Source organism: Rutidosis leptorrhynchoides, chromosome 10 (genome assembly GCF_046630445.1).
Source record: "Rutidosis leptorrhynchoides isolate AG116_Rl617_1_P2 chromosome 10, CSIRO_AGI_Rlap_v1, whole genome shotgun sequence".
Classification (NCBI taxonomy): Eukaryota; Viridiplantae; Streptophyta; class Magnoliopsida; order Asterales; family Asteraceae; genus Rutidosis; species Rutidosis leptorrhynchoides.
Window position 1 is genome coordinate 263,698,441 of NC_092342.1, and position 11,769 is coordinate 263,710,209.

Below are 11,769 nucleotides of genomic sequence, written 5' to 3' on the forward strand. Positions count from 1 at the left end.
GAGAGTCAGATGTCTAAGGCCTGATAACGTTAAATCTAGAAAGAGAGTGATCACTCTGTATCTCTTGGATTTAACATGACATCTAGGATGAAAGGATATAATGAAAAGATTCACCTATTCATATTCGAGATGGAAACTCGAAAGGGATGATGTTATTGAATGGCGCATAGTCATAACATATTGGGGGTGATGGACGGTCGTTAGGTGGTATCCGTCACTTGCATTAATTTCTTATGTTTCTCGTGCAAGTGGGAGATTGTAAGTTTTTCGTATGCCCGAGAGACATATTTAATTAATGTGGCCAATATGTTATGATCCAAGTCGGGTCATACCCAATAACAAGCTTGCCGACACCTTAAACGTATTTGATCTTAACGATTGATTCATTAAACAAATACGCGACACTTGGATCTTAGAAAATCGGATTTCTAAGATGTTATCACTTGAGATAAATTACTTAGATAATTTATATATTAATGAATTAATTATTTAAAGGTTTAAATAATTAAGTTGTGTTATATTTTATAAAAGGTTTATAAGATATATATATAAGTTACTAATCTATACTTAAGTTTATACAAGTTTATATATGTAAATACAAGTTTTATATATATAATTCTTGATATAAAATAAGATAGTTAGTGGCAGATTTTGGGACTCCAAGAGAGCATCTCATGCTTGCTTTTGTTGCTCCCTATATACACAACTCCAAGGGGAATGTCTACACTTGAACCAAGCACACTTTGACTCATTTTCCTTTCAAAAAAACTGCAAACAGATTGCTCCTGGCTGCTGTTTCTGTCGTGGTCATTCAGCAGCAAAAGGGGGTTCAAAACCTTGGTTTTTCAAGTGATAATGAAGTGTCATTAAATCCTAACTAAAGTACTAGGTGTTGGTTATAAGTTTGGGGTATAATCTCTTGAGGTTTCATAGTTTTGAGACTCAATTCATCATCATCTTTTGACAAGCTGCTGTCCAGAATTTTGGGTGCAAATAAAAGGGTTTCAAGCTTGGTTAATTAGTTAGTTAAGTGTTTAAATCTTAACTAACCTAAAGGGTGGTGTTGGTGCATCAAAGGATTGGGTTTTACACTCTTGTTCATCATATTCTTGCATCAAACAACTCTCAACTAGCTTGAGGAGGTATTGAATATTTCTTATCTTCTTCTATTATTTGTAAGCATATTTTCATGACTTGAGGTCCACATGGAATTCAACTAATATGGTTTAACATATAAACTTGTTTTCTTGATCATCATGCTTCCGCTTTCATTAACTATTGTAAAATTGGTTTGTGATTATACTAACATCAAGAACATGTTATAATGTTGAATTCCATCATCTTACAGGTAATATTCAAGCTTATGTGACCCATTATTCAATCATTAAACTACGATTGATCGTGGTCTTAGTTGGTATTAAAAAATGTGGCATCAGCAGCACCTTTAACTCATTGTGCTTACATGGCTAATATCAACACAAAAGTTAGTACTGAACCAATTAAAAAACTTGAGGAACAGATGAATGTTTCACTAAAGATTGAAACTTGTGAACAATTAGTTGATGACGGGAAACCTTTGGGGAAGAATCTTCTGAAGATTTTGGTGGTAGGAGTTGTAAGAAGATTTGCTAAAATTGAAAAGAGGTTGTGAATGATTTGGTAGTGGGCTTATAATCTTCTCACTTCAAGTATAGCTATAATTTTGATTTCATTTATATTTTGTTAAATTCATGTTGCAACTCATCATCAAGATGAGAGTATAATAGTGTCCATGTATGTTAACTTTCAAATATTGTTCTCATGCTACTGAACAGAAAAGTACCATTTTCTTGATTTAGTTGCCGTCAAGTACCATTTTCTTGATTTAGTTGCCATCCTTTTTCATATTAGTATATGTTTGATGTTTGATAATCTATACAACACAATAATATGATATTTAATTTATCTTTTACAAAAATCTCGCGAATTCGATGGCCTTAAGCTAGTATATATTAAAAATAACAATAAGAATTTACGCAACCCATATACAATTTAAGTATAAAAAATTTAATAAACATATATGTAGTTCATATAAATTGAAATAAAAAAGGACATCCACCACTTTAACACGTGGTAGATGAATTATTAACTTTATCAACCATTGATTTTATTAAACATTGGTTGGCTTTTGTTTATGTAGTCTTTTATGGTTTTTTCATTTTCTTTGATGTTCATTCGGACCGAGTAGTATTGTTTCGGTTTAGGAGTTGTTTTTTCGTAGTGGTTTGGTTAGTGTTAGCTAGGTTTATATATCAGTTGTTGTTTTAGCAAGTTACTTTTAGCGAGCCCGTCTTGTGATTGGATTGGTTGTATTGGTTTATAGGTTCCTTTATTTATTGATGAGAGTCATACAATTATAATAGTATTCGTTTTTTTTTTTTAAATACAATAATATAATATATTGGGAACCTTTTCTTTTCTGAGATGTATTTGTCAATATTGGAACTCAAAGGTTTGTTTCGTTAAAGATTATATACTCCAAGGTATGTTTACAAAATATCCAAATACCCGACCCGTAAACTCCTAAATCCTATCCTACTCGATCCGATTTCGATTTCGATTTCGATATTCATAATTTCGATAAACCCAAATCAATACCACAAAATCATTCCGTCTTCTTACTGATCTCACAGACTATTAATCCACTTGTTTGAGTTCATCTAACATTGATCCAAACCTCTTAAATTCTACCGTCAGTTGCATTGCCGATCAAACTTAATTTCCTACCAGTTTGTGTAATTTTACTACTTATTTCATTATTTTAGTTTAATTAACTTACATGTTTATATTTCTGTAATTCTGTATCTAATGTATTGCCCTAATATTGTGTAGATCCCTCATTGATGTTGAATTTAGTACAGCTGTAAGTATGGATAACGACGTTCACCATTCCGTTTCATTACGTGCAAGCCGTAGACCTGAACGTTTAAATAATAACTTACATATTAAAGGTAAGCTGTAATAATAGAGTATTGTATTATGAACTTAGTTTTGTGCTGTATGATTTCAAATGAATTTCTGTATATAAATTAGGTATTGTGGTGAACCAAAAGATGATGAGTTGATGTGCAGCATTAATTAAATTGATCTTGTTATTATTAATCGAATCGAATTGATCGATAGACATGTTAGAATTTAGTGTGTTAGTTGTGTGCTTAAAGCTTAGGCAGTTGGTATACAATGTGCACTACTGGCAGTTAGTATACAATGTGGTTATATACTTATATATCGTATTACTATGTAATGCCTTGTGAAATGGGATGATATTAGATTGTGATTTTATTGCAAATCCTAATCATATTTTGCTATAAGCACGCGTAGATTGAAAAGACATTGGAATGAATGGTGTTGGTGTGTTTATTTTTTTATAGGTGGAGATGATTTTCTCGATGGAGACAAGTCATCCTCAGATTACCCAATAAAAGTTATCTGGAAAAGGGGGATTGTTCGTTTGCTGCTTGTGGGTGGTATTTTATGGATGTTACTCATTCTAGCTGTACTATTATTTCACATATGGAGTTGCCAATCATCTCTTGTTTTCCTCTCAGGTTCTGCCCTTTTTATGTATGCTTTTTTCTTTCCTTTACATTTCAGTATACATATTTTGGAGTTTATATAATTGCATGTGCTGCACATCGTATAAGGCTTCATTGGATTACATTGTCTAATATCATGGTTGTAAAAGTCCCTTTGACTAGGCTGACTAGTCCCCGATTAGGTCAACTACTCTCCAGCTAGTCGTGATTATGAAGTAGTCCGACTAGTTCCTGTCTAGTTTCCGACTTAGCTGATTTGTTTGGTCAAAGTTGTCATAAGTACAATTTACTCGGTCAAAGTCAGATTGATTCGGTGAAAATTGGTCAAAGTAGGTCAAATCCAGTGAAAGTTAGTCAATGTCCGAGTTGCCGATTAGTCCCTACAAGGTCCCACCGTCCCCAACTAGTGAGTTTTACTACCTTTTCTAACATTATGTTCATCGACATGCATCACATAATTGCGGTAGTAGTAACCTTTTCTAACATTATGTTTATCGACATGAATCACATAATTGCAGTAGAAGTATTTATAGCAACAATGTTGTTAATAAGTGGCCTGTTGTTTTAGTCAGTATTGTGGTAAGTTCACTTATAGGCTATGTGAACCACTCATCTCATATATTGAATCCAATTATTAAAGCTACTTTTTCATTCGAAATTCATTATCTCAATGATTTTGTGTCGCGTTAAAGAAAATGGAAGAATATTAAACTCGCCATTTTGGCCGCCGGTCCTTCTTGTTGTCAATCAAGTTAGAAATTCATAAATTCTCTGTACTTGCTTTAGTTCTAGGAAACCTCATTGTTCCCAAATAACATTTGACATGCATACGCTAGAAAATAACTCTAATATTTTTTTCTCGCACTATTCAGTGGACAACAACAACAACAAAACCCAATACCACATAAGTGGTGTATGTGGGAGGTGAGATGTAGACAATCCTTCCCCTATCCGAGAATAAAGTCAAGTCATTTCTCCACCTAGAGTGAAAACACTCTCAAAAGTAGAGAAAATCATCCCTCTCTCTATTCGACGGATAGAGAGATTGCTTCCGAGTGGACCTCCGGCCAATAAGTATGAAAAAGTTTTTTAAAAAATAAAATAAAATAAAAAATAAAATTGAGACGCCATGAAAATGGTAAAATCAAATTTCCATGGGTTTTAAATCCTGCCTGAAATTTAATTTAGGCTCTAAGAGTCAGTCAAGTCGCCAATAAATCGACGCTTGCTGTTGACTCAATAACTAGAGCCCAATCGCACTATTCAGTGGAATTTAGTTAAAATCTTTTACCTGGTTTAGTCTGATTTTCTTCCTAACCTGGTATTATTGGATACATGAACGTTGGTCTTTATTTCCCAAGTGTGTTTAACTGTAAAATTCTTTAATATTAATGTTAGGAAATTATTATTCAATACCTTTTTCTTGTTTGAGTTCTAAATTCCATACCACACAAAACATATATGAGTAATGAATGAATAAATGTAATTCAATGAACTTGAAAATGAAAGTTAACAAATATTGAAGACTTTTAAACTTAGCGAACTGAAACATTCAAGTAGCTAAAGGAAATGAAATCAATGAAATATATAATACTTCTATTCATATCTGTCTGAACTTTTGATACCTTATGCCAATATAAATGGAGCAAACTTTTGTACTTTTAAAAAATCTTCTATTTTTATCAGGTTTCTACATCTTACCCCGGTTGGCTATAATACGATCTAATTGAGTTATTTCTTTTCGTTTGGCTACTATGCAGCTATCTGTAACAAAGACAGCACAATATATCACATGCTACACACAATGGGGCTAGTTACACCACCACATCGTAAGGCTGCTATGCAATAACTTATTTAAAAACTATTAATCACGAGAGAGAGCTTGATAGTATTTTTCTATAATATGTCTTAGGCTGTTCTATTCCTTTAGCCAATGACCCGGAAAAAGTAGTGATTCCGGAGAAAAAGTCTCCTTCAAAGTTTGTGCAAAGTGTATCCTACTTTGAGGAAGATGATACGAACACAAATGGATCATATTCTTCTCCGTTGTTTGGTGGTCACCAAAGCTGGAAACAAAGAGATGATAGTTTTAAGCTAAAATCGAGCATGAAGGTAAATCAGCTTTTAGTACTATTAAACTTGAATCCTCTCGTTGTCTTCTTAATTAGGGGTGTTCAGTATTTGGTTTTAAACCGATTAACCAGAAAATCGACATATGAAAACCGAACAAAAAACACCGAATTTGAATTAGGTTTTCAGTTCGGTTTCGGTTCCGGTTCGGTTTTCAAATTTGAATTTAATTTTCGGTATTACTTTTATGAATTCGGTTTAACCGAAGGCCGAAGTCAACTAATAATATACGTAGTTAATAGTTGATTATTAATATTTATAGACGAAAAACAGTTCTTAAAATCATAAGTTGAATTAAAAATTGATTTGTTATGATTATTTTGGTTAACTTATTATTTTTAGGGTTTTCGGTTTTTACCGAAACCGAATTCGAATTCGGTTTTCGGTTCGCTTTTGGTTTTTTATTTTGATATCGGTTTCGGTTTTGCCTTCAAAATTTTTAAAACCGAACAAACCGGACCGAGTAAACCGAGAATACCGAAAACCGAACCGATGAAAACTCCTAAATCTTAATCTGATTTAATGCATAGAGGGTGAATTTTATCTTCTCCATATTAGGTACATTGTGGGTTTATGCGAGATGGTGGTGCAGATATGTCTCTCAAAGACATTGAATATGTCAAGAAATGTAAATTTGTGGTTGCATCTGGAATCTTTGATGGGTATGATACACCTCATCAACCTTCAAATGTAAGCCCACGATCCAAGAAGTTGTTTTGTTTTCTTATGGTGGTGGATGAAATATCTCTAGATTTTATCAAGCAAAATGTTACTGTGAGAGAAGATAATGACGGGGGAGAATGGGTCGGGATTTGGCGCATTATTTTGCTTAAGAATCCACCGTATGATGAGCCAAGAAGGAATGGAAAGGTTCCTAAGATATTGACTCATAGGCTTTTTCCTCAAGCTCTCTATAGCATCTGGATTGATGGGAAAATGGAGCTAATTGTTGATCCACTGCTTATGTTGGAAAGGTTTGACTTCTATTGACTATCTCATGTGTGGTTGTCATTTGTGCTTGTGTCTTCTAATATGGGGCAAATTTCATAAAAGGTGAACATAATATATTAAAATGCTTGCTCGATACAGGGAACATGAAATAATCTTGCACAATAGAAGGGTTACTTGTTCTATTTTATGTTCTCTGTAGGTGTTTAAAAAAAGGCTGAAGTTTAGTTGGTGGAAGGTTACATTTAAAAAAAAGAAAATAGAACATGTAACCCGTTAAATGTGCAATATCATTTTAAGTATTCTTTATCCATCACTTAGATATATCATGTTCCCCTTTTTATGAATTTGTCATTTGATATATAGATGTAAGTTTTGCCCGCTGAATTATGAATAGGTCAGTTTGGGTGATGTGTCATCTTAATCAGATAATACCAACAAACTTGGCTAAAAAGGGCACCGTTGACTTGACAAATGGGTCGAAAATCACCACGAGGGTAATTATATTGATGCAAATCTCCGAAATCATTTTATTCAAAACATAGACTAGTTCTGAAATACTATAGTTTTTGCAATTCCACTTGACAAGTTAAGTATTTATAAAAGTTTACAAGATGCAGTAAAACAGTTTTTCGGGGTGATCCCCCCAACCAATCTCGGTCTGTTCCAAAAAAAAATTCATGTATTACTGTCGCCCAACCTGCTTACGTGCCCATTTTGCCACCTCTTATCTGTGACATCTATAATGGTAGTATTTGGATCTAGTGTGTTAAAACTTGAAACATTGAAAGTATTTGTCTCTTTTGGTGCTTAATTTTTTCTACTTTGATGACGAACTCATCACGTTTATGTTTTTTTATAATGTGACCCATGAATTTCTTATTGTTGAATTGGGATCATTTTTTCCTTTTATTATTTGTTCAGATATCTATGGCGTGGGAAGCATACATTCGCCATAGCTCAGCACAAGCATCATAAAAATATCTACGAGGAGGCTGATTCTAATAAGCGAAGGAAACGATATGCTCGGCCTCTTATCGATCGACACATGAAAATCTATCGCTACGAAGGATTGGAGCCTTGGAGCCCATTGAAGCAAACTAAAAGTGGTAAGATACTAAATTTTATTATCTTTATAAACTTGTTAACTTATACCTTTAATCCTGATGATATGTTTCTTGAAAACCAGATGTGCCGGAAGGGGCTATAATCATACGTGAACATACTGCACTAAATAACTTATTTAATTGTTTGTGGTTCAACGAAGTAAATCTATTCACACCAAGAGATCAATTGAGCTTTGGGTTTGTTGTCTACAGACTAAAGGGCCAATTCAAGTTCTTCATGTTCCCAAATTGCGAGTATAACTCTATCTTTATACTGCACCCACATACACGTGAACATTCCTCTAAAATCGAGTGGGTGAAATCATTAAACGAGTTTAAAGGCAACAACAGTGGTTTAATAGAAAGCAGAGGAGGATTAGGGCTGTGGTCACCTTATCCTGCTGACCTTAATTCGGTTGTACTTCCACCTGTAGCAAGAACCTCCAAAGCGGGATGAGTAATTATTATAATTAATACTCCAATTAATTACTAAACTTTATCTGAGAAATCATAGTTGTGCTTTTAGACTTGTTTTTTATACAAATCTTATTCTTAGCCTAATAGAAACAGTTATAGTAAGGTGTTGGGTAATTTGTCGCGAAGATGTGAAGATTGTAGGTTAGAATCTGTATCTTTTTTCATCACTCTCTAGGTTTAGGAGAGAATATCATAACTTAAGAAGATTATGTTGTTTTGTACTTGATAGTAATTTGATTGAAATCTTAAGTTTTAATTCTTTGATTCTTTCTTGCTGGTAATTGTCTAATTGATTGATTAATTATAAATTTTCATTTTATGTTAGTTTGGATTGGATTAGTCCATACCTATTGATAGTTGCAACCAGTTGGGTTGTTAGGTCTTCAGTTAAACCAGTTAATCAGGTGGTTAATGGCTAAGTAGGGGACTGTTATGTTGTTTTCTAAGTAAATGTACAATATTTTTATTCTTGTTTATATTAATATTATGTGTATATTTTAGTTTTTATATATAGCTATAGCTACTTGTAACAGGGAGAATAATAAGATGATAAGATTATGACACGAGAATATAATGTTTACTGCGGTAGGTTTTGATGTGGAATATATTTAAATATTTAAATATATATACATATTCCATATTAGGACAATATAATCAGGCACCTAATTTGTTCTTAGTTAATCCTGTTTTTATAGGGTGTCTAACTTGATATAATTGATCATGAACCTCAGATGATCTGAATGATGTTTTGATGTTTATTTGCAAATCAACATCTTAAAGAGTAGTGACCATTCATCAACATCAATAACGTCACTGAACGAGCAAACACATCTCACTGTCTATTAACATTGGAATGTACTTATTTTTAGAGAGAGAGAGAGAGAGAGAGAGAGAGAGAGAGAGAGACAGGTTTTTATTACTCGGTAGTATTTTAAAGTTTGTATTTTTTTTTTTCTCTCTCTTTGACTAAACAATTAAGCTAGAACAGTTCAAATTCAGATAAATTTTAGATGCGTGTAGTTTGAAGGAGTGGTGCGTAATGGTTGGGATGTTACAGATACTTCTTTGATGGTGTTTCATGACAAACTTAACGCGCTTTGAAGGTAAAAGTAAAAGCTTGAGTCTAGGTTCCAAACTATTAAGAATGTATCCCTTTTGTCATGTATTAATGATATTAATAATAAAATTGATTGTTTCTTGGGTATTGAAGCTGATATTTTTTTTTTTTTTTTTTTTTTTTTTTTTTTTTTTTTTTGAAAGGCGTATTGAAGCTGATATTAATCGAAAGGAGAGATCTGTGCCATCAACTCAATAAGATATAATTTGATGAAGATGCGAATGTTTTACAAAACGCTAGAGTGAAGTGGGGTATCGAAGGTGGTGAAATTTAAAAATACTTTCACGCTTTACTCAAATATAAAAGGTCTAAGCAGTTGATTAACGGTGTTCATGTTGATAGAGAATGGTTAGGGAATCCAGATTGGTTAAGGCTCCTTTCTTTAGATATTACCAAGATAAGTTTGCTAATGACCCAAATGTTGTCCACCCCCCTCCGGTTTTACCTTTTGTTCGTTTGAGTGAAGATGACATTTTGGGTTTGGAAGGTTTGGTCACACTAGATGAGATTAGAGATGTCGTGTGGGACTGTGGGAGCTGTAAAGCGCCTCGCCCAGACGGTTTTTCTTTTCCTTTCATTAAGAATTATTGGGTTAAGAGCGACTTGGTTAGGCGATCACAAAGGCGTTTTTCAAATCCTTCTTGTTTTAAGGATTCACGCCCCATTTCCCTTATTGGTGTCCACTATAAAATTATTACAGAGATCTTGGCTAATCGCATTATGAAGGTTATAGGGAAGTTGATTAGTAACGAGCAAACAACGTTCATCGCGGGTCGTCAAATTCTTGATGGTCCCTTAATTCTTAACGAAGCTTTAGAGTAGTTGACCTTGTTTGACTAATTGTTGTAGAAATGTGATAAATTATATATGTACTTATTTTCTAGGTAAATTGTGCTTGAGAACGATTGTGTTGGCTTCTTGCTTGGAATTGCTTGTTGAAGGGCTTGCTTGGATTACTTATGTTGAATGAATTGCTTTCTTGCTTGTAATCGAGGTGAATACAACGTATGTGTATTATTTGATAAAGTTGATATTGGTATGCGATTGTATGTTGTGGATTGGTTTGGTAAGGCTTGCTTCACGTTGGGAACGCAGCAAGCAGAACTTGCTTCTCTTTGGGAATGCAGCAAGTGGCACTTACTTCACGTTGGAAACGCAGTAAGTGTTTTATGAAAGATGGTAGAGAAATTGCTTCACATTGGGAACACAGTAAGTGGCACTTACTTCACGTTGGGAACACAGTAAGTATTTTATGAAAGATGGTAAAGAACTTGCTTCATGGTGGGAACGCAACAAAGGGAACTTGCTTCACGTTAGGAACGCAACAAGGACCTAAGTTAGCATCGAATGCGAAATTGTGATTGGTTTCGTGATGTATGCCATTGTGCTTGGTTTGGTGTTGTATGAAATAAGTTAAAAAGACATAATATATTACAAAGAGTAATGCCTTTTTTTAACACTTAGTCATTTGATGAATATGTCAGCAATTTGATCATCTGAGTCAATTTTAATCGTGTTAATAATCCTAATACTAACCTTCTCCATAATAAAATGAACATCTACTTTCAAATGCTTAGTTTTTTCATGAAACACATGATTAACAGCCATTTGAATAGCAGATTTGTTATCATGGTAAAGAGGAACATGAGGAACAAGAGTAGAAGACTTAACTTTAAGATCTTCTAAAAGTTTCACAATCCACATAACTTTACAGGTTGCATTACTCGTAGATCTATACTCAGATTTTGCAGAAGATCTGGCAACAACATTTTGTTTTTTGCTTTTCTAAGCAATCAATAACATTACTCGTATTTTATTGCTAAGCTACTATTTGGTGCTTCTGTTTATTTCGTATGGCAAGAGAGAAACAGAAGGTTATTTAAGAAAGGTTCTAGATCAATTGATTAGGTGTATAATCTCATTTATGGTACGATTCGATTAAAGTTGATGTCATGCAAATGAAAGAAGTCGACTACTATGCTTCGAATGAAAAAAGATTGGAAGATCCCCTAATCCGTTTCTCTGTTTCTTGTACTTGAGCATTGCTCATGGTTGTCTTGCTCTTTAGCTTGATTGGGTTGTTTGAGAGGCTATAGGGTTTGTTCTATAGCCGTTGCTTTGTAACCGTTTTTTGTGTATTAATATATTCATCGGGTGATACCCATTATCCAAAAAAAAAAAAAATTAATCTCCTATAAAAACACAATAATCATTCACAGACTCGTTTTGACTTAACTTTATTGCATTTGTTGTTGTTGCGTGTGTATAACACCCCGCCAAATTACCATCTGACGGCGCGTTAATCCAGGTCCCACAGTTAACAGTTACGCCCTCTATATGAGATGTTTAAAGCAATCGCATTTAATTTTATTCAAAAATTAACTTTCAAAAACATAAGTCAATAATCCCGAAATAG

The 11,769-nt window shown here is 33.6% G+C and overlaps 1 protein-coding gene across 1 annotated transcript; it reads left to right on the forward strand.

The window, feature by feature from the left end:
* Nucleotides 1-2,625: 2,625 nt before the first annotated feature.
* Nucleotides 2,626-8,459, forward strand: LOC139873224 (probable hexosyltransferase MUCI70). Its single transcript, XM_071861158.1, has 8 exons — nt 2,626-2,774; nt 2,872-2,990; nt 3,411-3,587; nt 5,336-5,404; nt 5,488-5,687; nt 6,264-6,679; nt 7,578-7,762; nt 7,843-8,459. The coding sequence occupies exons 2-8, from the start codon at nt 2,909-2,911 to the stop codon at nt 8,214-8,216; spliced, it is 1,503 nt and encodes a 500-aa protein (XP_071717259.1). The 5' UTR covers nt 2,626-2,774; nt 2,872-2,908; the 3' UTR covers nt 8,217-8,459.
* Nucleotides 8,460-11,769: the final 3,310 nt, after the last annotated feature.